Below are 25,185 nucleotides of genomic sequence, written 5' to 3'. Positions count from 1 at the left end.
GGTCAGAACTGGTCCATTGTCTTTCGAATCTGCAGTAAAACTCATTCAGGTCGTTTGCTAGTTTGAGGTCTTCGACGGAGTGGGGGGATTTGGTCTTGCAGCCGGTGATAACCCGAAGGCCTTTACAGACTGACGAGGAGTCGTTGGCTGCAAACTGTTGTTCCAGCTTCTTTGAATACTGTCGTTTGGCCTCCTTAACCTCCTAGCCAAAAGAATATTTAGCCAGTCTGAAACCATCCATGTCCCCACTCTTGAAGGCCACCTCCTTCTCCAAATGAAGCTGTTTGAGTTTTGCTGTAAACCAGGGCTTGTCGTTGTTATAACTCACCCTGGTGCGTATCGGAATACATCTGTCTTCACAGAAGCTGATGTAGGCCGTCACAGCATCTGTGTATTCGTCCAGGCTGTTAGAAGCAGTTCTAAAAATGTCCCAATCAGTGTTGTCAAGGCAGTCACGCAGCTCCTCCACAGCGTCTCTGCTGCTCCAGTTCTTGGATCTCAGCACAGCAGGTTTAGAAAGTTTTAGTTTCTGTCTGTCACTTTTGTAGTGCTGCTACACGTTAATTTGGGTATCTGGCATGTCTACGACCCCAAAACTCTGGAAAAAAACAACTTACGCGATGTGTTTTGGTTCCTCTGTCAGAAACATCATGCTTGAGTGACTGCGAATGAGCTTCCGTATGCTTCCCTTGTCACAAGCCAAGTGGGATTCTCTCTTACATGGCCTTGCCCCCCCATCTCACCCCCCCCCCCCCCCCGCCCCACTCAGCTGGAATAGTTGGCTAGCAGCATGAAACTAATGAAGCAATCAGGTAAGCTGTTGTCGGCTGCACAGATCTGCACGGATCTGCACAGATCTGTACAGCCGACAGGGTGCAGTAGGGTGAAGCTCAGGTCCTGCACATCTTACATTCAACTGAAAAACAACATTTATAACATGAGTATATAATAAATAAAATGGAAATAGCCCCGCTAATTCACCGTTGGAAGATCCAGAGGGGAAAACACAATTACATACAATGGCGTCATTTTCCACAGTGTAAATCCTGACTTGCATCAAGCGCTTCAGCCTAATGTGCAGTGACTGCCTTGTTGTAGAGGGAGCTCAGGCTGTGAAAACACAATGACGAAATGGATCAAATAAAGTAAACCTAGACAATATATTTTATACAGCACTGCACGTCTCTTCTTTATAATTACCCTTGCTCCGGTTTGTGAAGCCTGCTATTGCCTCAGAGGTGTGAAGAAATCAGGACAAAAAGTCACGTTTATGCAAAAACTTAACAAGAACAAACTCTTAAGTTTAACCAGTTCCTACATATTTAAATATAAACTAGTCGGGCTGAAGCACTCAATGCTCTCTTCTTCTTTTAGCAACTTTCTCTCTAATACCAGTTTTTTCAAGCTACTCAGATCGGCGAGTTACTTAGCTTAGCAGTTAGCAATGGCGTCACTCTGTAGCTTAGCTCTTATCGTAATTATGGAATTGTGCACCCGTCTTTTACGCTTTGACTCCTCCACACTGGGCCTGCGGCTTTACTTTCCAACGCAGTCATCATCTCCTCCATGGAAAACAGTGTAGTTTTCACTTCAGCCAGTTTTTTACACCGAAAACAGCATCATTCATCGAACCAATCAAAACAACAGCCAGGAGTTTCTTGTTCGCAGGAGAAGGACAGTTCATTCATGATGCTGTGATTGGTCTTGATCTTCAGGAATGGACGTATTCACGAGCTGAGTGTGATGTTTTCAGAGTAAACTTCACAAATGACCTTTTCACTTTTGAAGCAGCAGTTATAACAGTTTTAAAATTGTACTTTACATTTATTTAGGATGAATATGTGACTGAGGACCAGTTTATTCTTTCTGGTGTTAAGTTAATGTACTTACATAATTCTTGCTGTTCTGGGTTTTTAGCTTCATAGTTGTTTGCAGTTATTGTCGCTTTGCATAAAAGTTTTGAGTGAACTGGAATACTGAGAAAGTACAACAATAGGACACTTGAAGTTCAAATTATAAGAAAATTATGAGTTTTATTCCAGTAATTTTGGAGGATACATATTTGGGCCTCTGTCACGTGATGACATAGCTGATATGCTTTATGTGAAGCACACTGTTTTGTCTCAGCAGAATAACTGTACAGTTGTGCCGCTCTCTCCATTCCAACAGATTTTCTTGGATGAGCTTGACAGACATGCAATGTTAATAATGTATCATCAGATGTTACCTGAAAATGTTATCACTGATTACACTCATTATAACATACTTACTTAAAGGGGAGAGCGGGGTAATGTGAGACATTGGGTAATGTGAGACAACCCCTGTATCTAGGCAACGGTACACATTATGGTCATGTGACCATTATGTTTCGAAGCCCCTCCCATTCCACCCTTGCCATGAAGGAGAAGTTGGTGCTGGTGCTGTGTTATTATGTTTTTTCACAAAAATGTGTTTTTTGCATGAAAAAGTAAATTTTCTTGCTTTGAACTTAATCAACTGTTGTGTCAAAACAAATTGATTCAGGTAGAAAAATGTATATCATACATGTTGATGAACTTCCAACATATAAAACCATGTGATTGATGCTAGCTGAAGATTAGCCTGAATTGCTAAGAGATGTTGTTTTTTCAAAAATGTTGGCTGTGGGGTAAAGTGAGACAAATGCTGTGGGATAAAGTGAGACATGAAGCACAAGTTAAGTTTAGTCTTAAACATATTTAAGTGTAATATTACATTACATATGTTTTATTTTTTAATGTCATAAACATTGTAGAAAAGCCATCATGGCAAGAAACTACACCAGGAAGACAACCTGGGGCCAAAAAACCCTTGCAGAGATTGAGAGTGCAGCCGCTGAGGTCATGCAAGTCCTTAAGAAAAGCTGGAAGGGATAGAAATATTGACAAGACAACCATCAAAAGATTCATAAAGAAAAAAGAGAAAGGGGATTTAAAATCAGTAGCCTGGGGTGCAGTAGCTGAGGCAAAGAGAATATTTACAGATGAGATGGAGGAGGAGCTTGCCAAACACTTGAAACAACTAGCTGACCAGTTCCATGGTTGCTTCAGTTAAGTCCCGTGAACTGGCATTTGAATACGCAAAGAAAAACAATATCCCTGTCCCTGCCAAATGGATAGAGACACAATGTGCAGGTAAGCTACGGTGTGCAAAAGATCACATGAATCATAATAATCATAAATGTGCTTAATTGACCAATCCCCATGATTCTGTCACTAGTCCGATTTTAGTTTTGGAATGTGTGGTTGTCAATCTAGCAGTCAGGATTTTAACTAATACAACATGTGTTGTTATGGTAGTTATAAAGTGGAAAAAGTAAGTGGATCACTTTACCCCCTTGATTTCTCTGGTCTGTCTCACTTTACCCCTTAGCTGGGGTAAAGTGACAATTTTTTTTAAAACAATCATATAATCACTGCCCTTTGTCCTGAAGACATTCTGATCATTTCCATTGCTAGGAAACATCCTGAATTAATGGGAAATGTGTACATTTTACCGATATATAATTTTTAGCTCCCTTAGGCAAATCTATTCAAGCTACAATTTATGATCTATAATTTTAGTAAGACATACGTATTTATAGGATAGATTTTCTTAAAACGGAGTTAGTACCTTTTAGATGGTGTCACTGTACCATTGAGTGAAACTATCCTGATTTGCATTGCAAAGATCACATTTCTGTAATTTGCATGTGAAATTCCCCTCATAGACCTAGGAGCAGTGGAGGTCAACTGTCAAGCTTCTCAGGCCTGTATAAAGCCGACAGAAACCGGAACCCTACGTCAGAAATTGACAGGTGCAGTAACCGACAAAAACTCTTCTTTTCATGCAGTTTAACTCTCAAACCCAACCGGTCAAGGCAAATGTCCGCCCACATTGAGTCACGCCACGAACCAGTAACAATATTTCACGTTATCCTGGACTGTAAAAGACTTTAAGACTAAAAGACCTTAAAAACAGGGTTTTTAAACTGTAGTGAGAAATGGTCTGAAAGGGCTTTTATTTGTGGTGCTGGTTATAAAGCAGAAATTTGGCCAAAAAAAATGGTATAAATGAATTTGAATTTCATGGTTGGGCTTACGGACACTTGGATGACTCCACAGAGGGAGTATAGAGGCATTTCAAGTTTATTTCTGTTTTTTTTCAAGATTGAAAAATTCATTATTTATTTTAAATGTATTGAATATCGTTTTGTGGACTCAAACACTTCACCGTGCCCTCCATCATCAATCGGTGAGTAGATAATAAGTGATAAAAAATGTTTTTAACTATCCCTTTAAGTAGCGAAAAGGTTTAGCCATTCTCAGACATAACCTGCTGGTGAAATCTGTTCATGCTTTTTGTATCATAACGGGTCAAGTTGACTGTTCAAGGCAGGCCAGAACAACCATCAGGCCACCAGGAAATGTTCCAGTCCTCCCAATGTGCAGTCCGCCACTGTTAATGTATTATAGAGAAGTGCTGCACATAGTTGAATGTGTGTGGGAATGGGTGGATGCAAAACTATACTTTAAAGTGATTTGAGTCGTCATCAAGACATAATAACACTATATATAGAGAAACCATTTACACTATTCAACTTCAGACATTTCGTAAGATTTTGTAAATTGTTTTGGGAAAGATTGAAGAGAAACTCATATGTGGTTATTTGCATTCAGTCTGTCGACATGCTTGTGTTGCATACTGTAGACCTACAATATATTGATTCAGAATAAATTTTATCTATTTGATGTGAGTAGAGGTTAGCTGCATTTTCTTTTCTACTTCTACGTGAGTTTTTGAAATGATGAGACTAGACGTGACAAGCCATTGGCTGCAGTACCAACTTTGGTCACTATAGGTGGTCGGCGATGTAATCCAGTCAAGGGTAGAAGTTGAACTGAAGAAGAAAATTGTTCGGCATAGCTGCCTTGCTAAAGACGTAGATAGGTCAATGGTGAGCGTAGATTGTATATAGTGCAACGCGAGTGTTGCTTAGAAACTCTCAGACATGGACAACCGATGTCTGCACCGGGTTCCGTCAGAAAATCAGGAGCATCCTGTCTATTCTGGCGGCTATCTGGAGAACTCATACGTCGACAACAGGCACCCGTCTGCGGCTCCTGAACCGACTCAGTGTTTTCCTTCGCTGGGACTACAGCCGGATCACGCCGCTCCTCCATGGACTCCTTCACCAGGATTTGTCGCTCGCAATTTCTTTGCGCCGTCTACCAGAGTAGAGGGTTTGGGAGTGTATCGCTTGGACCTTCCATATGCATTTGACCCCTCCGTCCCTCCGCCTTCCTTCGGCTGCCCTCCACCTAGACACTTGGTGAACATAGTACCTTCCGCCACGTTAAACGTGTTTAGCAGCCTCCCGCAGCTTGGAGTTGGACCTCCTGCCAACTCCGATGGTTTCCGGTCAGTGTTAGTTTCCGATGAGAATCGGCAGCAGGAATATGAAGCTTACCGTGAACGGGTACGGGTCGTGGACCTGAGAATGAAAACAAAAACCACCCTTCAGAGGAAGCAGGATACACAGTGGTTCTGGCGGTTCTGTCAGAGCAGGGCTAAACTTTCGAATACCACACAGATCCAGCAGCAGCATCGCCCCCCCCGCTGTGACCATGTCCTGAGAGAGTCTTTGTACGGAGCAGTTCAGCTAGCTTCAGCGATTGAAGAAATGCATCATTTTTTGAAAGATAACGTGGAGAATGACTGTGTATGGACAGAGTCACAATTTACTGTTTTAAAAATGAAACGTGAGTTCCAGGAAATAGTGAAACTGTTCAGTGACAGAGACTGTTTAAAGAAATTTAAAGCTAAACTGAGTCGTGTTGCTCAGAGGAGAGCCCGGAGCCTGAGGGCTAGTAACCTGATGCAGCAGGAGGAGAGAGACCGGTGGGAAGACATTTCTGATAAAGAGGCTGCTATAGACATATGGAGGATGAAGCAGATAAATCAAGTACAGGAAAAGATGAAGGTAAGATAACGTGTCAACATAACATTCAAATATGTAGTAACTTCAACTCCACAGCAAGCTTGTGAGCAAAGATTGTTGAATTATCTTGTGAAGTCAAAGGCGGATATCACCTCTTAATATCATTGTAAATGTATCTTTAATTGTACAAAGTATGATAATATTGTGGCGAGCTTGTGTGAGAATGAAGAGGCTTGCACAGAGAACTTTTTCACAATACTTCACTTACATTCCATACGCTGCACGACAGCAAGCTGAATGGTTCATTCAACATAAATTTGAAGACTTCTCACATGACTGGAACCCATCACAGACACAACATCCCATAGTCCATAGAACACAACACTAACCAACCAACAAACACAAATAGACAAAACCCACATGAACCAATTATGAAAATCAACCAAATATCTGCCAAAACAGCTGCACACCACCAAAACACAGAACAGTCCCGTGAGCCCCTGCAACATGCCTTCAGAGCGACTGGCTCACCGTACGCTCTGATCGTATGAAAGATGTTTAAATATTGAATCCCCCTCTCATAACCCAGTCCAGTGGTGTTGTGGTCCCTGGAGAAGTTGGTATGATCTTAAAGGGGACATATTATGAAAATTCCACTTTTGTAGTGCTTCTACACGTTAGTTTGGGTATCTGGCATGTCTACCGACCCAAACTTGAATGTCTCATACAAACCATAGTACTTTTATTAGAAAAGAGGGCATGTTCCGCCTGTAGTTTATTAAGACAAGGAGTTGACACTACTGTAGGGACAAAAAAAAAAAGATTAGGTCTGGGCGGGGGTTAATTTGGCCTGTTACACCTGTACAGATTCATCAATCAATCAAATTTGATTTGTATAGCCCATATTCACAAATCACAATTTGGATTAAAAGAATTATGAAACTTATTTATGATCCCAGAACCTGAGAGAAGCAACATACACTGACTCTGCTACTTGGTGAGCACATCTCTCTCTCTCTCTCTCTCTCTCTCTCTTTTCACGGTCCAAACGTGTCAAAAGACCCAAATTAACACTGTAAGTGGACTTAGTGCAGCTGTGCACGAGTCCCTGGCACTGCTGACAGGCTGTGACTGTTTATTTATCGGAAGTCATATCGTCAGCTGCATAAAAGCTTATAAGTGATTGACAGAGTGTATCTTATCAACTGTATCTGACACAGCTAATTCAAGTCTATAGCTTATACAGTTTGTGAACCTCTCAGTCAACCTGACAGCTACTCTGGACTTTTTGCCTAACATGACGCTGGCTCAATCAGATACAAATGTCACCCAGTTTTCCTGCAGACATTCTTCTGCAAAGCATTACTAAAACAAGTGAGTAAACCCTTGACAATGCCATCTGCTCTGATTTTCCAGCTCGACAGTTCTCCTTGAATGAATGCATTAATTGAAACTGTCATGACAGCTTTGTGACTTCAAGAAGAGCCCTAATCAATAAGGACAGCTAACTTACCTGATGATGCTATTTTGGTTCTAACTCTTTGTTCTGGCAATGTGTTAAGTTATTTGTGTTGCACTGTACGGTGAATTAAGGGTGGACAATTTAGCCTAAAAATTATATCACTATATTTCAAGGATTTTTACGATAACGATATGTATCATGATAAAGAAAAAACTGTTTTATCTGTGATTGCAGCTTCTTATTGAATTATTGCAATAAAATCAGTTTGAAACCGTTTTACACCACTGATATAATGCTAATCATGCAAATACACCCTTTTAAAAGAGCAATGAACTTAATTCTTAAGAATATTCAGTCTGACATCGAGATTTGAATTATAATTATAAAAACATCCTTAATAAATAAAACATAAATAAAATCAATCCCACGCAACCAAACAATAAATATTTAAAATTTATTGTGGAATTTGTGACTTTAATTATTATATATATATATATATATGTATAAGTGCTGTCAGACGATTAAAATATTTAATCGCGATTAATCACATTTATGTCATAGTTAACTCAAAATTAATCTTGATTAATTGCAAATTTGTATCTATTCTTAATGTCCCTTCATTTTGTTTTCTTCCATAATTGTTTTTATCGTTTTAATGCTCTTATCAACATGGAAAAGTGGATTAGCTTGCTTTATGCAAATGTTTTTATTTTATTGAAAAACAACATTTCCAAACAGGGCGGTACAAAATAAAATTATAAAGTGCACATTTCAGGTAAACAAGGACTCAGCCTATAGTGCAGTTAAACCATGGCTTAATATTTTCTTTTTTTCTAGTTTGCTGTGAACATAGCAGTCAGGCCTCTTATTTTCAGCCAGCTTTCAACCAGCTACTCAAACAGACAAGCAACAAAATAACAAACAAACAAAATACACAGGCAAGTGTCGGCCTACTTTGAAATATATTAAACACAGAACTTTGTAGGGCTATTTGAGTCCTCCCCATATTTGTCGAAAATGTATGAAATAAGAAGTACCCTATTTTTAAATAAATGAAAACATATAGCTGTAGCCTAATAGCTTAAAAATATATATTTTAGTTGGCGAAATATTAAAACAAAAAGCGAGAGCAGGTCAGACTGGAGGCGGTCACAGATAATGAAGCTCGTTAAAAACCAACTGCAGCTTCTGCTCGAATCAAGAAGCTGAGGCGCTGATCTCTGAGCAGCTGAGACCAGAGAAATCTCACTGTGTCTCTCTGAGCGGGGGCAGGGGGCACACACACACACACACACAGACTCAGACTCGCCCGCTCCTGGCCGTTAATAAAGCGTTTAACTGACAGCACTAATATATATATATACTCACATTAGCATTTTAATGCCTCCGTGCCGGCTACAGACAGTGGCCGGAGGCATTACTTCTTCGGATTGTCTGTCCATCCGCACATACGTCGGTCCAATATCTCAAGAATGCCTCGAGTGAATTTCTTCAAATTTGGTTCAAATATTCACTTGGACTCAAGGATGAAGTGATTAGATTTTGGTGGTCAAAGTTCAAGGTTAAGTTGCCTCACAAAGTACATTTTTTGCCTTGTGAACGCCATTATAGTGTCATTTTGGATTCGGCACAAACATTTATTCAATGTTAATTTCATTTAATTTTTTTGAATGCAGTATATCAAGATAACCCAAAGATAAATTATTCACATGTGGCACAAACGTCCACTTGGAATCAAGGATGACCTGATTCGAATTTGGTGATAAAAGACCAATGATCATGGTCATTGCCACCTTACAATGCACATTTTTTACCTTGTTTAAAAAAGTTAAATAAAGAATATATATGTTACTGATCTCCAATCAGTTAAGTATCTGAAGTACAGAACTGAAGTTCTCATTCGGTCTTACAGATAAAGTGATTGCATTTCAGTGGTCAAAGGTAAATGTCACAGTGACCTTATATGAATCTAATAAAAATAAAGCTTGAATATGTACACAGAAACTGCATTGGTTTGCGGGGGCAAACAACCGCTGTGCATTAATTCTAGTTCTGTCACAAAGATGATGAGGAAAATAAAGGTTATTGTGTTTGTGTATCAGGAGCAGGAACTGAAGCTGAATGCAGACCTGGTCCTCTGTGAGGTGAGGAAAAAACAGGCAGATGTCAAGAGGATGCAGGACATTCTGAGATCTCTGGAGAAACTGCGCAGGCTAAGGAAAGAGGCAGCATCCAGGAAAGGTAAGGGGAACGTCTATCCTGTCTTCATCCCCTCCAGTCCCTTCATCAGTCTGTTGTGATGGAGAGACAGAGAGTCGAGGTGTTACTTTTCAGAGTGAGAAAATTGTTTTGTGTCTTCTCAGACTGCATTAAAAATATATTTACTCAGGAAATCTCAAAGATAAAGTTTCTCAAAAGGCAGTCGTCTAATTCCACAGAAAAACAGAGACATCCCTGTGGAGCATCCTGAAAAGTTTGTATGTGTGTTTAAGGTATCATCTCAGAGCAAGAATGTGATAAGGCATTCAGCAGTCGACTGGAGGGGCTGAGGAGTGTGATGAAAAGACGGACAGTGGTTTACTCGGCAGAGGAAAAAGCTCTGATGGTGATGCTGGAAGGAGAGCAGGAGGAGGAGAGGAGGAGAAAGCAGGAGGGACGAGTGAAGGAGGAGAGCGAGACACAGTTAAAGAACAAACAGAGAGTCCATGCCATTCTATTTGGAGGTAATATATTTTACCAACGCCATGATTGAGTCACATGTGTGTGATTATTGTTAATCATTTTTTTATTGTTTGATTCCTAGATGATGATGTTGATGCAGTCCTGCAGCCATTCAGAAAATACTATAACCAGGCTCAACGCTCACTGCACGCTTTAATACAAGTCAGGTGAGGCACATTAAGTCACTTATATATATATTATTAGTCACTTATATTCCGAGACTGACTTACAAGTAAAGAACATACATTTCTGTCAATGACCATTTTTCTATGATTAAGAGCAGCAACACAACATGAACACACTGACAACAATGTTAGACATAACCTAGCTAACACGGGCTGTAAGAGCTCAGAAAACAAAGACAGAATGGAAAAATGCAACAACTTTGGTCCTAATTTAATTATAAGGACAGGAACTTGATTGTGTAGTTTTGTCAGAAGAAAAACCCTGAAGCAACAAAATCATTAGGAAACAAAACCTAAAGAAACACCATAAAAGGATTGTTCACCGAAAATTATAAGTCACTCATTATCCACTCACCACTATGGTGATGGAGGGGTGGGTGAAGTGTTGGAATCCACAAAACACTTGGAGTATTACGCCGGGTTCTCACCCGGGGCGGAAGCGACGCGGAAGCGGGGAGCCAAGACAGGAAAGCCAGCTGCCTCCCATCCACCCCCCTGTTAAACCTTTGTGCTGTTCACACCGGACGCTGAAGCGCCGCACTGTGCCAAGTTTGCCTCGCGCAGTGCAGTGATCGTTTTGGCTTCGAGTCAATTTTTTACGCTCGCAGCGAGCGTATCGCGCCAGGAAACACACTGAAAATGATTTTAAACGATATTGATGACATATTTTATATGATATAAATGATCAAATATGCATCCCATACTTTGTATTCCCCTTCTGTTGTCCTGGAGTTTTAATTTGACCAATTTTACCAATCAATCAATCAAATTTTATTTGTATAGCCCGTATTCACAAATTACAATTCATCTCATAGGGCTTTAACAGGGTGTGACATCCTCTGTCCTTAACCCTCAGCAAGAGTAAGGAAAAACTACTAAAAACCCTTTTAACAGGGTAAAAATACGTAGAAACCTCAGAGAGAGCCACATGTGAGGGATCCCTCTCCCAGGACGGACAGAAGTGCAATAGATGCCACGTGCAGGAAAACATCATCAAGATTAAAGTCTTCAAGATTAAAGATTAAAGTCTCTAGCAGCATTTCATGAGGGTAGACATCCCGAAGGAACCCCAACATGACATGCCAAGCAGTCCCGCTTCAATCACAGTCCATGATCAGCAACCATCCAGACCACGATCCACCATCCAGACAAGACACCACTCCAGTCCTCAGTCACTGTCCACCGCCGCCCACCAGGACCCATCACGAGCCACCACCGCGGTCCTGGTCCACCGCCCATGCCCAATGCCAACGCGACACAGGGTCCGCCACCAGCACCACGATCAGCCCACATAACTCAGAATCCGCCACACTGGATCCAACACTGCGACCCCCGGTGCGCGATCCACAAACCGCAATCCATGGTGCGGCCACAGAGGCCCTAGATCTGCGGGTGATAAAGCAAAGGGATTCCGGGGAAGGGGGATAGGGATGGAGAAGAGGAAGGAGAAGCTGGAAAGAGAAGCTCCGTGTGTCATGTGTCATAAAATAGAAAAAGTTACGTTCTTCCGCACTAATTAGCTCTAACTATAAGCTTTATCAAAAAGGAAGGTTTTGAGCCTACTCTTAAACGAACAGATGGTGTCTGCCTCCCGAACTGAAAGTGGTAGATGATTCCACAGCCGAGGGGCTTGATGGCTGAAAGCTCTGGCTCCTACTCTACTTTTAGAGACTTTAGGGACGACAAGTAGGCTTGAATTCTGGGAGCGGAGTGCTCTAGTGGGTTTATAAGGTACTAACAGCTCTTTAAGGTAAAAAGGCGCTATATTATTAAGGGCCTTGAAGGTGAGGAGAAGAATTTTAAATTCTATTCTAGATTTAACTGGAAGCCAGTGTAGCGATGCTAATACTGGAGAAATGTGCTCTCTTCTCTTTGTTCTCGTCAGGACACGTGCTGCGGCATTTTGGACAAGCTGTAGAGTCTTTAACGACTTACTGCTGGAGCCTGATAATAATGAATTACAATAGTCCAGTCTCGATGTAACAAAGGCATGGACTAGTTTTTCTGCATCTTTTTGTGAAAGGACATGTCTAATTTTTGAAATATTACGCAAGTGGAAAAAAGCGGTCCTAGAAATTTGTTTTAAGTGACTATTAAAGGATAAATCAGGATCGAAGATCACTCCCAAGTTCCTGACTGTTTCATTGGAAGCAAGGGCAATGTCGTCTAGCGCAGCTATATCATTAGATAATGTATCTCTAAGGTGTTTGGGGCCAAGTATTATAACCTCTGTTTTGTCTGAGTTTAATAAGAGAAAATTGCGGGTCATCCAGGTTTTTATGTCCTTGAGACATGTTCGAAGTTTAGTTAATTGATTACTTTGCTCAGGTTTTATTGACAAATATAACATTATTACATGTCCCCCTCTGCCCAGCCACATACAGTGGATATAAAAAGTCTACACACCCCTGTTAAAATGCAAGGTTTCTGTGATGTAACCAAATGAGACAAAGATAAATCCTGTCCGAACTTTTTCCACCTTTAATGCGACCTTTAACATGAACAATTCAGTTGAAAAAAGAAAATCTTTTAGGCGGAAAAATAAAAAACTTACACTAACCTGCATGCATAAGTGTGCATGCATTATTTTATTTTTTTATTTTTATTTTTTCCTTCTAAAAGATTTCAGTTTGTTTTTCAATTGAATTGTTCACGTTATAAGTCACTCTAAAGGTGGAAAAAGTTTGGACAGGATTTATCTCTCATTTGTTTATATATTTTATATCCACTGTACAGCCACACAAGCAGCCATATTGATAACAAGAGAGAGGGGGGATGCCTACGTACGCTCCACATAGGCTTGAGTGGAGAATACGTAATTTACCTTCGACACCCGACATTGAATGGAGCAAACAGCGGAGAAGTTCTTGAAAATGGCTGACATTTAATTAATAATTGAAGTAGAGAAGTACAGTTGGTGGACTAGTGGCAGAAAGTTGGACTATGGGCAGAAAATCCGACGGTGGTCTCTGGTTCGACTCCAAGGAGTGACAACAAAACAACATACCTGGATAGACAACACCTGGATCTGTTCCCCACTGTCAAAGTGCCTACCCCACCCCACTGTCTAAGTGCCCCTGAGCAAGGCACCTTACTCCCCCAACACCTGCTCCCCGGGGCGCTGTGCATGGCTGCCCACTGCTCTGTGTGTCCTCCTGTGTTCACCAGATGGGTCATAGCAGAGAAAAAATACCCCCTTGCATGACGTGTGTGTGTGAGCATGTGTGTGGGACCAATAAATATGCTTGAAAAAATTATGTGATATTATTAGCGCGGCGCATCGCTTCAGCGTCCGGTGTGAACCCGCCGTTGTGGGTAAATGGCGCTGTAGCCAAATCCAATACAATTGAAGTAACTGGTGAGTGAAAAATAACATAAAATAAACATAAAATCCTCACATACAGACACCACACACACTGCATACAAGCGCTCGCCCAAGGGTATGCGGTAGCATCGCTACTTCCACTAGAGGGTCATTTAGCCGTAAACATGGTAGTTTTGAGTCAAATCTGAATGTCTGGGCTTAAGGACACTTTTTATGTTTGAAGAAACTCACACCAGTTGGGTGAACTATCGCTTTAAGGTACCACACAGCAACTGAGGAAATGCATTATTGGATTTGTTGTGATTTGAAGACTCAATTTGGTCAATATTGATACATTTTCAGTCAGTGGGGCAAGGCTGTGTGTCTCCGGACTGAGTTAAACACATTTTCTACATCCTCAGATAAACTACAGCAGTGGTTAGCTTCATTAGATCATTTTGAGAATTAGAAAACATTTATTTCACCATATTAGATTCACGGATATTTGCGAGAGCTGATATCCGTTTCCTTGGAAATTCAAAAAAGGCCTTTTTGCATTGCTTACCCTTACCATTCCCTCCCATCACTCTCTCTCCCCCAAACAGTCTGTCCATCCCATTGTTGTGAACACAATATGTCAAGAATGCCTTCAAGTTTGGTACGAACGAGGGGTGCATGATATAAGGAAAACAGGCGATATGCGAAGACAATATGACTTGTGATAAATAAAATGCTTAAGTATACAGCATTAAAGTCGTTCTGCTTTGTTTTCACTGCTAATACAGATCTGATATAGTAAGTGGTCGATGCACACACTGATAAAATAATGAAAAGGAGCATCTCCATACCAACATGTTGTTCTTTCCTCCCAAATATTTTTATGAAGTTTTCACATTTAACACATTACACAAATATACCACACATCCCCTCCCAACTTCAAACTCAAGTTCCATGCCTGAGGGAATATCAAATCCCTGGAATGATACTTTAAGGGGCTGGAGGTCTGGTTCATTATAAACAGATATATACATTAGAAAGAGAAGAACAAATAAATCAGATAGAAAATACATTGAATTAGAGAATAATTTGTTCATACAAAGTCTATTACTGTGGTTTGTGTTGATTTTTCAGGTGGTTGAACAAGTTAGTTCAGGGGTGGGCAATTAATTTTCCCGAGGGGCCACATAAGAAACATGGACAGTTGTGGAGGGCCAGACCAATAAGCTGAACTCAATTCTACTCATACTAATTTGATAAGCTTCTACCGGTAAGAGTAAATGTTATGGTTAGGTAATGAAAAAGTGAGGCAGGCAAAGTAATAACGCCAACAATATAGCACACTTTAATCAACATTTACAAGAACAGTTGTGAACAAAATTTTTTTTTTTGCAGTAATCCAAAGATCAGCCTTAAATTAACTGTATACAAAGTGCTATTACTATTTACATATAGTCTAATCACCTCATTTGCTGGTTGTTGTTTTTTTTTCCTGTTAAGTGAGAGAAATCTAGTCTGTTTTGGGCATGAACAAGTGTACTGAAGTCAGGTTGAATATCTGAGGTGGAAATGCGAAGGACAGCTGACAGGTGATCATCAGTGAGAGAGGATCTGTATCTGGATTTGTTAAACTTCATCACAGAAAATGTTTGTTCACATATGTCAGTAGATCCAAAGCGAACCAACATCTTCTGAGCATGCCTCCTCACGTATGAAAAGTTCACCTCTTTGAGAGAAGAATAAAACTCCAGCAGTGATACTGACTTAAAGCGCTCTGCCAGCAGTGTACCTGCGGAGGTGATCCACTGATGGTGTGGCTTCTTTCAGTGATGGCATGTGGTTGAGAATGTTACCCTCCAACTGGCTTGAAAGAAACTGCAACTTTCTCATGAAAGTCTCACCAGGCTGTACATTTCATGTGCAAATAGGCCCTTGCCTTGCAGCTTGCTATTTGGCTCATTCATTAGTGCAGTGACATCAACAGCAAATGCAAGATCTTCCATCCAGTCTGCATCTGAGAGCTCTTGGATGTCCTTGCCTTTCTTTTCACAAAATTCTTGAATCTCTGCTCTCAGGTCCCATACTGTTTTAAGCACTTTGTCCAGACTGAGCCATCTGACAGCTGTGTGGTAGCCTATGTCCCCATGTTCAGTCTCATGCTCCTCCAAAAGTGCAACAAACTGTCTGTGATTCAATGCTCTTGCCCTGATAAAGTTAACTAATTTAGTTACAACATCAGTAACATGATTCATTTTTAGCACTGACTTACACAACACCTCCTGATGTATAATACACAGGGTTCATACACATTTTTAACCCATGGATTTCCATGACTTTTCCAAAACTCAGCGTAAATGAACGACATGAAAATATGAATATAACAAATCTCCATGACTTCTCCAAAACCTTTGGGATTTAATTTTTTTCAAGCACTTTTCCAGGACTGGAAATAAACATTTAACAATTCCATGACTTGTCCAGGTTTTTCATGACTGTGGGTTAATTTCCCTCACTTTATCTTGCATCCGCTTCAAATGTCGTCCCTTTTATTGACCGCATTGCGGCCAGCTCCTCAGTAATCTCAAAGTCTTTCGTCATCCAACGTACAAAGATGAGTAACTGGGCTGCGTCGCGGACATCACAGCTCTCATCCAGAGCCAAGGAGAAAAAGTCAAATCGACTACTTTCTTTAGCAGCTGAAGCCTGAGATTTCCCGCGATGTCCTCGATCCTTCTCGTTACGTTTCGTCCGTAAAAGTCTCTCCGTGCTTTGTCTCGTAGTGGCGGTTCAAATTGTAATCCTTAGAAACAGCGATCTTTTCTCCACAAACTAAGCACACGGCTTTCCCTTTGACTTCAGTAAATAAATACTTAGCAGTCCATGTCTAGTTAAAAACTCTATCTTTCTTCTCTTAACGTGGGCCGACATTTTTGCGGACTTTAACAGCTAACTCACATCTCTTCTTAACTCCGTTCGCCAACACATCATCCGCTCGCGGCATTCAGGATGTACGTCAGGTAAATGTTAAAAAAAGGCACCTTCAAAATAAAAGAAATGTTGTTGTATGCTTTGCATGATGTTCACTTATTTACGTGTGATTCCTAATATTCCGTTGACCTCACGCGGGCCGGTCACAGACAGCCAAAGGGCCGGATGCGGCCCGGGGGCCGTACAATGCCCAGGTCTGAGTTAGTTGTATTGCTATGCGGCGCAGACACAACTTTAACACACTCTGTGCATATGATTTGTTCTTGGTTAACATCACTTTCCCTAAATCCAAAAAACATCCAGACAACGGATGATGATCCTTTTCGAGGGACTAGCTCTTCGCCTTCTGCTCCTGACATTTGATTTACCCTTCAAACGACACCCGTGACCGTCTGCTCTCTGTTCTGTTGTCTGTCTCTCTACTCTTCTACTAATACCGGAGTCGCCTGCAGACAAAACTTTTTTTGAGGCTGCCGCTGCAGGGTGCGTGCATGGCACCTCCCATATCCTTCTCCTCCTGGTGGTTGGCTGACTGTTAGTTGAGGAAGCACTTGATTTGATATGTAGCAGAACATGCATTTTAAACATCAATATCGCAGACAATCATGCTCATTTAATTGTGGCAGCCAAAATCGTGATCGCGATTAAAATTAGATTAATTGGGCAGCTCTACCACACCCTTTGGAACTTAGTATTGGAGCTATGAACTGACTAGATCGTTTCAAGTTTAAGACATACCATGATGTCCCTCAACCACTGAGCGTCGGTGGATGGAACAGCATCCCTCTATCTAAGAAGTATCTCCCGCCTGGCCAGCAGGGAGTTAAAGGACAATGTACGAGCCTCAGTTGGGTTCAGACATGTGTCGACATCTCCGGTTGGGCCGAAAAGTGCGACCAGACGGTTAAGGACGACATTGAGCTTAAAGATTAGAGACAGAGTTTGAAAAATATCCCTGCAATATTTTCCTAGACTTGTCCAGAACATGTGTATAAGGGAGGCCTCACCTGCTTTACATCTTTCACATTAGGGTAGAAACGAGACAATTTGGCTTTGGACTGTGCACCACCTTAAACTGTAGTAGACAGTGACGGGCACAGAGGGATGATGTATTAACCAGTTTGAGGATTGTTTCCCATACAACTTTTGATATTGAAGAATAAAGGTCCTGCTCCCAGACGGTTACACTTTCTTCTTAGAGGAGCTCTTCTAATATTTGTCAGCTTGTCGTATATAACTGAAATAAGACCTTTTACGCAATGGGTGTAACCTAAGCAACACCTCAGCGGCATTGATTCATGAAAAACTTGGCATCCTAGAGTTGGGAAAATGTCTTGTCGGCAGATATCTGAAGAAGTTAGTGTTCGGAATGCCTTATTTTTTAGAAGGTTGCTTGAATGTTGCAAATCTTTTATTCATAATAATATCCTTAAGACATGTGATAACCTTCCCCTGCCCCTCCCGAAACGCTGAGTCAATTTCTGATGGTTGGAAAAGGTATTAGGATAGAATAGGACCTGAGAGAAAGAGAACATGACAGCCAAAGTGTTTCCTGAACTGAGCCCACGCTCTCACTATTTGTCTCGCAACTGGGTATAAGTTGTCTGGAGGAAGGGGGACTGAGAATCCAAGCAATGCTAAAATAGAAAGTCCCAGATCGCTGTGAAAGTGTGACTAAAACATGATCGTGCATATTGTACATATTTCACATTTTATTTTGATTTTATTTTATATATTTTGTAAATATTATAAGCTTATGTTTCTAATCTTGCATGGAGCTATTGGAACAAACACAATTTCCCCATGGGATCAATAAAGTACTATGATGCCAATGTAAGTAAAGGCATTCTAGACTATCTTAAAGGGAAGGGTGTGTACTTCAACGCGATAGACTCATCATTCACATGGAAAACATTTGTTCAGATTTAGTTTATATCCTGAAAACTAGCCGAATTGGGCGAGTATTGACAGCAACGAGGTAACTGGGCTAGATACGAAGAGCAAAAGATCGTCTGCATAGAGGGACAATTTATGTTCAACCCCACTCTTCCAAATCCCTGAATTGTCTGGGTTACTGCAGAAAGCGATTGCTAGCGGCTCAATGGCCAAATCCAAAAAGTAATGGGCTTAAGGGGCAGCCCTGATGAGTGCCTCACTGGAGGTCGAAAGGCCCGACTAGTGGGAGTTTGTGAGGATTGAAGCCTTAAGGCCAATTTATGCTTCTCCGTTTTGACGGACACGGACAGATAGGACCGCCTTCTTTACCGTGGAACGCCCTCTCCGGGGCTGCTCGGAGAGCTTTTCGTGCAGCTCAGATTTTTCTAACTACACGTCGGCATGGCGGAGAGCCCACGGATAGCCCTTGGCTGTGATTAGTCAGCTAACGGCAGCATTTCGGGGACGACATCATTTCCGGACCTCAAACTTCCTGTTTCATTCCCTAAATCACAATAAACCTAAATCACAACTATGACTCTATGATTAACGTGACAAGTGTGTTAAGCCAGCGGCGTTGTCCGGCTGACGGTGGCTGGTTAGAGCACTTACGGCATGTGTGTACGGCCACATACGGTTATAACAAACTTTCATAACGGGGCTAGCGGGCTAGCCACCATGCTAACTGCGGTGGGAACAGCGCAAAAAAACACTGACTTTAATCCCACGGCTGTCATGACACTGTTTCTCAAACACCGTCAGGTTAGAAGCTGGGGGGGAAGACTGCTGCCTCCGTGTAGCTTCAAGCTGTTGCAGCTGTTGAATTAGCAACGCAGTTTGGAAACAAGACCGGGGTACTGCTGCGCTAAGACACGATAACATAAGCATTATGACCCGCTGGGTGTCACTTTATTTCAGCAAAAACTGTTGCGTCATCAACAGCCTTTTTCTGTTAGTTGCCATCATTCACTGTGTGTGAGGAGCCGGGGGGACGTAAATAAACCATCGTGGACTTCTTCTATATACCTCATGAGGTAGGCTTCTCTAAGCTCGACTCCCGTTGCGCCAACTACTGTTCTGGCGGTTGTTTTCAGAACAAAAAGGCTTATATAACTCTCATCTCATCATCTCATCGTCATCCGCTTATCCGGGGTCGGGTCGCGGGGGGAGCAGCTCAAGCAGACTTCCCTTTCCCGGGCCACATTGACCAGCTCTGACGGGGGGATCCCGAGGCGTTCCCAGGCCAGTGTTGAGATATAATCTCTCCACCTAGTCCTGGGTCTTCCCCGAGGTCTCCTCCCCACTGGACGTGCCTGAAAAACCTCCCAAGGGAGGCGCCCAGTGGGCATCCTTACCAGATGCCCGAACCACCTCAGCTGACTCCTTTCTAAGTAAAGGAGCAGCGGCTCTAATCCGAGTCCCTCACGGATGACTGAGCTTCTCACCCTATCCCTAAGGGAGACGCCAGCCACCCTTCTGAGAAAACTCATCTCGGCCGCTTGTACCCGCGATCTCGTCCTTTCGGTCATCACCCAGCCCTCATGACCATAGGTGAGGATAGGAACGAAGATCGACCGGTAGATCGAGAGCTTTGCCTTGCGGCTCAGCTCTCTTTTCGTTACAACGGTGCGGTAAAGCGAACGCAATACCGCCCCCGCTGCTCCGATTCTCCGGCCAATCTCACGCTCCATAGTACCCTCACTCGCGAACAAGACCCCGAGGTACTTGAACTCCTTCACTTGGGCTAAGGACTCATTTCCTACCCGGAGTAAGCAATCCATCGGTTTCCTGCTAAGAGTCATGGCCTCAGATTTAGCGGTGCTGATCCTCATCCCAGCCGCTTCACACTCGGCCACCAGCCGATCCAGTGAGTGCTGAAGGTCACAAGCCGATGATCCAATGAGGACCACATCATCCGCAAAAAGCAGTGACGAGATCCTCAGACCACCGAACTGCAACCCCTCCCCACCACGACTACGCCTCGATATCCTGTCCATGTATATCACAAACAGGATTGGTGACAAGGCGCAGCCCTGGCGGAGACCAGCACCCACTGAGAACGAAGCTGACTGGCTGCCGAGGACCCGAACACAGCTCTCGCTTTGGGAGTACAGAGATTGGATGGCCCTGAGGAGAGACCCCCTTACCCCATACTCCTGCAGCACCTCCCACAGTTTCTCCCGGGGGACCCGGTCATACGCCTTCTCCAGATCCACAAAACACAAGTGGACCGGATGGGCATACTCCCAGGCCCCCTCCAGGATCCTTGCGAGAGTGAAGAGCTGGTCCGTAGTTCCACGTCCGGGGCGAAAACCGCATTGTTCCTCTTCAATCTGAGGTTCGACGATCGGCCGAACCCTCCTTTCCAGCACCTTGGAGTAGACTTTACCAGGGAGGCTGAGAAGTGTGATACCCCGATAATTGGTACACACTCTCTGGTCCCCCTTTTTGAACAGGGGAACCACCACCCCGGTTTGCCACTCCTTTGGCACTGTACCCGACTCCCACGCGATGTTGAATAGGCGTGTCAACCATGACAGCCCCTCAACACCCAGAGCCTTTATTATTTCTAGCTGGATCTCATCAATCCCTGGTGCTTTGCCACTGCGGAGATGTTTGACTACCTCAGTGACCTCCACCAGGGAAATTGACGACGAAACACCATCAACCTCGAGCTCTGCCTCCAACATAGAGGGCGTGTTAGTCGGATTCAGGAGTTCCTCAAAGTGTTCCTTCCAACGTCCGACGACCTCCTCAGTTGAGGTCAACAGAGTCCCATCCTTACTGTACACAGCTTGGATGGTTCCCCGTTTCCCCCTCCTGAGGTGCCGGATAGTCTTCCAGAAACACTTTGGTGCCGACCGAAAGTCCTTCTCCATGGCCTCTCCGAACTTCTCCCACACCCGCTGCTTAGCCTCCGACACGGCAGCAGCTGCAGCCCTTCGGGCCTGTCGGTACCCTGCAAACGAGTCAGGAGTCCTCCAGGATATCATATCCCGGAAGGCCTCCTTCTTCAATCGGACGGCTTCCCTGACCACCGGTGTCCACCACGGTGTCCGAGGGTTACCGCCCCTTGAGGAACCTAAGACCCTGATGCCACAGCTAGCCGCCGCAGCTTCAGCAATGGAGGCTTTGAACACCGCCCACTCCGGCTCAATGTCCCCAACCTCCACAGGAATGCCAGAAAAACTCCGCCGGAGGTGTGAGTTGAAGATACCTAGGACGGGGGCCTCCTCCAGACGTTCCCAGTTCACCCGCACTACTCGTTTAGGCTTACCAGGTCTATCCGGAAATTTCCCCCATTCCCTGATCCAACTCACAACCAGATGGTGGTCGGTTGACAGTTCCGCCCCTCTCTTTACCCGAGTGTCCAAAACATGCGGCCTCAGATCAGATAACACGATCACAAAATCGATCATTGATCTTCGGCCTAGGGTACTCTGGTACCAGGTACACTTATGAGCACCCTTATGTTCGAACATGGTGTTTGTTATGGATAATCCATGACTAGCACAGAAGTCCAATAACAAACGACCGCTCGGGTTCAGATCAGGGAGGCCGTTCCTCCCCACCACGCCTCTCCAGGTATCTCCATCGTTGCCCACGTGGGCGTTGAAGTCACCCAGCAGAACTACGGAGTCCCCTACTGGAGCCCCATGCAGGACTCCATTCAGGGTCTCCAAGAAGGCCGAATACTCTGAGCTGCTGTTTGGTGCATACGCACAAACAACAGTCAGAGTTCTCCCCCCTACAACCCTTAGGCGCAGGGAGGCGACCCTCTCGTCTACCGGGGTAAACTCCAACACCGCGGCGCTCAGCCGGGGATTTATGAGTATCCCCACACCCGCCCGGCGCCTCACGCCCTTGGCAACTCCGGAGAAGAATAGAGTCCAACCCTTATCCAGGAGTACGGTACCAGAGCCGAGACTGTGCGTGGAGGTAAGCCCCACCAGATCTAACTGGTAGCGCTCCACCTCCCTCACAAGCTCCGGTTCCTTTCCCCACAGCGAGGTGACGTTCCACGTCCCCAGAGCCAGCTTCTGCCGCCCGGGTCTGGTCCGTCGAGACCCCTGACCTTCGCTGCCACCAATGTGGCTGCGCACCCGACCCCAACGGGTCTTCCCACAGGTGGTGGGCCCATGAGATGAAGAGAGGGGGGGTGCCACGTAGTTTGTTCGGGCTGTGCCCGACCGGGCTCCATGGCAAACCCGGCCACCAGGCGCTCGCCATCGAGCCCTCCGTCTGGGCCTAGCTCCAGACGGGGGCCCCGGGCTTCCTCCGGGCCGGGTCACATCTCCTCTTCTGTCGATATTCATTGAGGGTTTTTGAACTTATATAACTATAAATCAAAAAGTGTCCGTCCGTCCGTAACAGACTCGGAGAAGCATATATCGGCCTTTAGGCCACAGACATAATCATTTTATCCAATTGATGAGATTGCAAAGAATTCCACTCCACACGGTCAATGCCTTTTGAGCATCCAGTGAGTCCTCAACTTCTGAATTGCAACAGAGGTTTAGGACAGAATATCAGACAGGTGGCGTGTATTAAAGTATGAGTAGCGGACAAAGCCAGTCTGATTTTCTCATACGATTAATGGTACTACGTTCTCCAAACGGCAAAAAAACTTTTGCCAAAATCTTGCCGTCCACATTTTAAAGTATATGGGCCTATACGAGGAGCACTCATTTGGTTCTTTGCAATAATACCTGCTTCTACCTGCTTCTTAAAATGATGGTGGAAGTTTAGCTTGTTTAAATTAATCTGACAAAACTAAACTTTGTGATGGAAATTTTACCTGGTGAGACATCTGAAATAAGAGGTTAGAGAGAGTGATAGTATATCAGAGCAGTGATTTTCAACCAGTGTGCCGCGGCACACTAGTGTGCCGTGAGAGATCGTCAGGTGTGCCGTGGGAAATTATCTAATATCTAGTGTTGCACCGAAGTATCGGCCGAACATCGGTAGCGGCAGATATTTGCCTCGTTTACCGACATCTGCACATCGGTAATAAACTTGACTTTCACCGATATCATTGGTATTTGTGGTTAAACTGCTGGGCAGGTGCCGCGGCTGGGGGAGCAGTCGCCCTCCTCTCCACGCCGCTGGAGACTCGGCGTGCGGCACGCCTCGACGTTTTTTTGGGGGGGGAGGTCCTATTCCGCTGTGCCTCACGGCGTCAGTGGTGCGGGGTGCTTTCTTTCTCTTGGACCGTGGGGCGGTGTCCGTCGCCGGTGCGGAAGGCGGGCCGTTGGAGGGGACCGGGTACGGCGGTCAGCGGCAGCGACTCTGGACGCGTGTCGGGCCCTTCTCGCGGATCACCTCAGCTACGGCGCCCGTTGGGGGAACCCTCCGTTCGCGCGGGGGGCCCCTTCCGGCGGTGCGCCTCGGCTGGCGCCTAGCAGCCAGAACTGGTGCGGACCATGGGAATCCGACTGTTTAATTAAAACAAAGCATCGCGAAGGCCCATGGTGGGTGTTGACGCGATGTGATTTCTGCCCAGTGCTCTGAATGTCAAAGTGAAGAAATTCAATGAAGCGCGGGTAAACGGCGGGAGTAACTATTGGCACTCAAAACAGGTCAATCTGTTTTAGACAGGGTTAAAAGGTCCTGTTTTAAATGATCCTTGTGGTATTTTGACCAACATATGTTACAGACATTTCAATAAGACCCCCAAGGAACCATATCAAATGTGATAAAATGGGTATAATATGTCTCCGTTAAATAAAGTTTAGTTAAATCAAAGATTGTTTCATAAATCTGATTCAATTTGTGCTCATTAAAAGGTAAGAGTAAGAAAGGGCTGAAATAATTTAAAATAGTGCTTTTTAATACATATAGAAATTATATTACTAACTATATGTATTATATGTACTGTGTTAGTCGATAGAGTGTCATTTTGGTTGGTGGTGTGCCCCAGGATTTTGTAAATGTAAAAAATGTGCCGCGGCTCAAAAAAGGTTGAAATTCACTGTATCAGAGTGTTGAGAGAATAGTAAAATCCCAGGCGATGAGACACAGACACAGACACATGCTGAAGGCCTCCTGGCCAAGACCCAGACACAGGTTGAAGGCATCTTCGACCTCTTGGGTGAGGGGGACATGCACAGTCTCAGATTTGTTGCCCGGATGTCATCTTAGCAGTTACACAAGCAGAAATGGAATTCATAAGCAGAGATAATATATAGTGTGATATAATGGTAACATTTTATATTACAACTTAGTTGAGGGGTAATCAGGAAAGAAAATAATTTAAAGAATTCTACAGGAAATCCATTGTGTCCCGGGTTCAGAGGCTAGACTGGTACCAGCTGGGTGGGGCTGAGAGAAGACGGCGATTCCAAGATGACATCATACGGAGAGAAAGTAAAAGAGAAAGAGAACCTTTGGTAACCTTCAGTTTTCATAAAATCTCAAACAGTGTTTTTCCATTCTGGGCTACTAAAAGATACATGGCGGCCTCCAGAAAGAGGACCTGCCCTGATGTAAATATAAAGTATTTCAGTATAAAAGGCCCATTCTAGGCTAAACAAAACAACAATTTGTATAATTGAGCTGACACACACTCATGGAAACATCACTAGGATTATTTTATGTAAAAAAAAATGATTTCAGCAGATTTACTCAGAGTTCCAGGGTTAGGCGATGAAAGATC

General features: G+C 43.7%; 1 protein-coding gene across 1 annotated transcript in view; it reads left to right on the top strand.

Annotated features, from left to right (window-relative positions):
- Nucleotides 1–4,892: 4,892 nt before the first annotated feature.
- The window catches only part of pdcd7 (programmed cell death 7), a 33,160-nt gene continuing 12,867 nt past the window's right edge, over nt 4,893–25,185 (top strand). Inside the window, exons 1-4 of the mRNA XM_053418376.1 lie at nt 4,893–5,980; nt 9,503–9,641; nt 9,893–10,123; nt 10,204–10,288. Of these exons, the coding sequence (XP_053274351.1) occupies nt 5,009–5,980; nt 9,503–9,641; nt 9,893–10,123; nt 10,204–10,288 (1,427 nt within the window). The 5' untranslated portion in view covers nt 4,893–5,008. The remainder of the gene's footprint in view (nt 5,981–9,502; nt 9,642–9,892; nt 10,124–10,203; nt 10,289–25,185) is intronic.

This window comes from Pleuronectes platessa, chromosome 1, assembly GCF_947347685.1.
Source record: "Pleuronectes platessa chromosome 1, fPlePla1.1, whole genome shotgun sequence".
Taxonomy (NCBI): domain Eukaryota; kingdom Metazoa; phylum Chordata; class Actinopteri; order Pleuronectiformes; family Pleuronectidae; genus Pleuronectes; species Pleuronectes platessa.
This window is presented reverse-complemented; position numbering and strand designations above follow the sequence as displayed.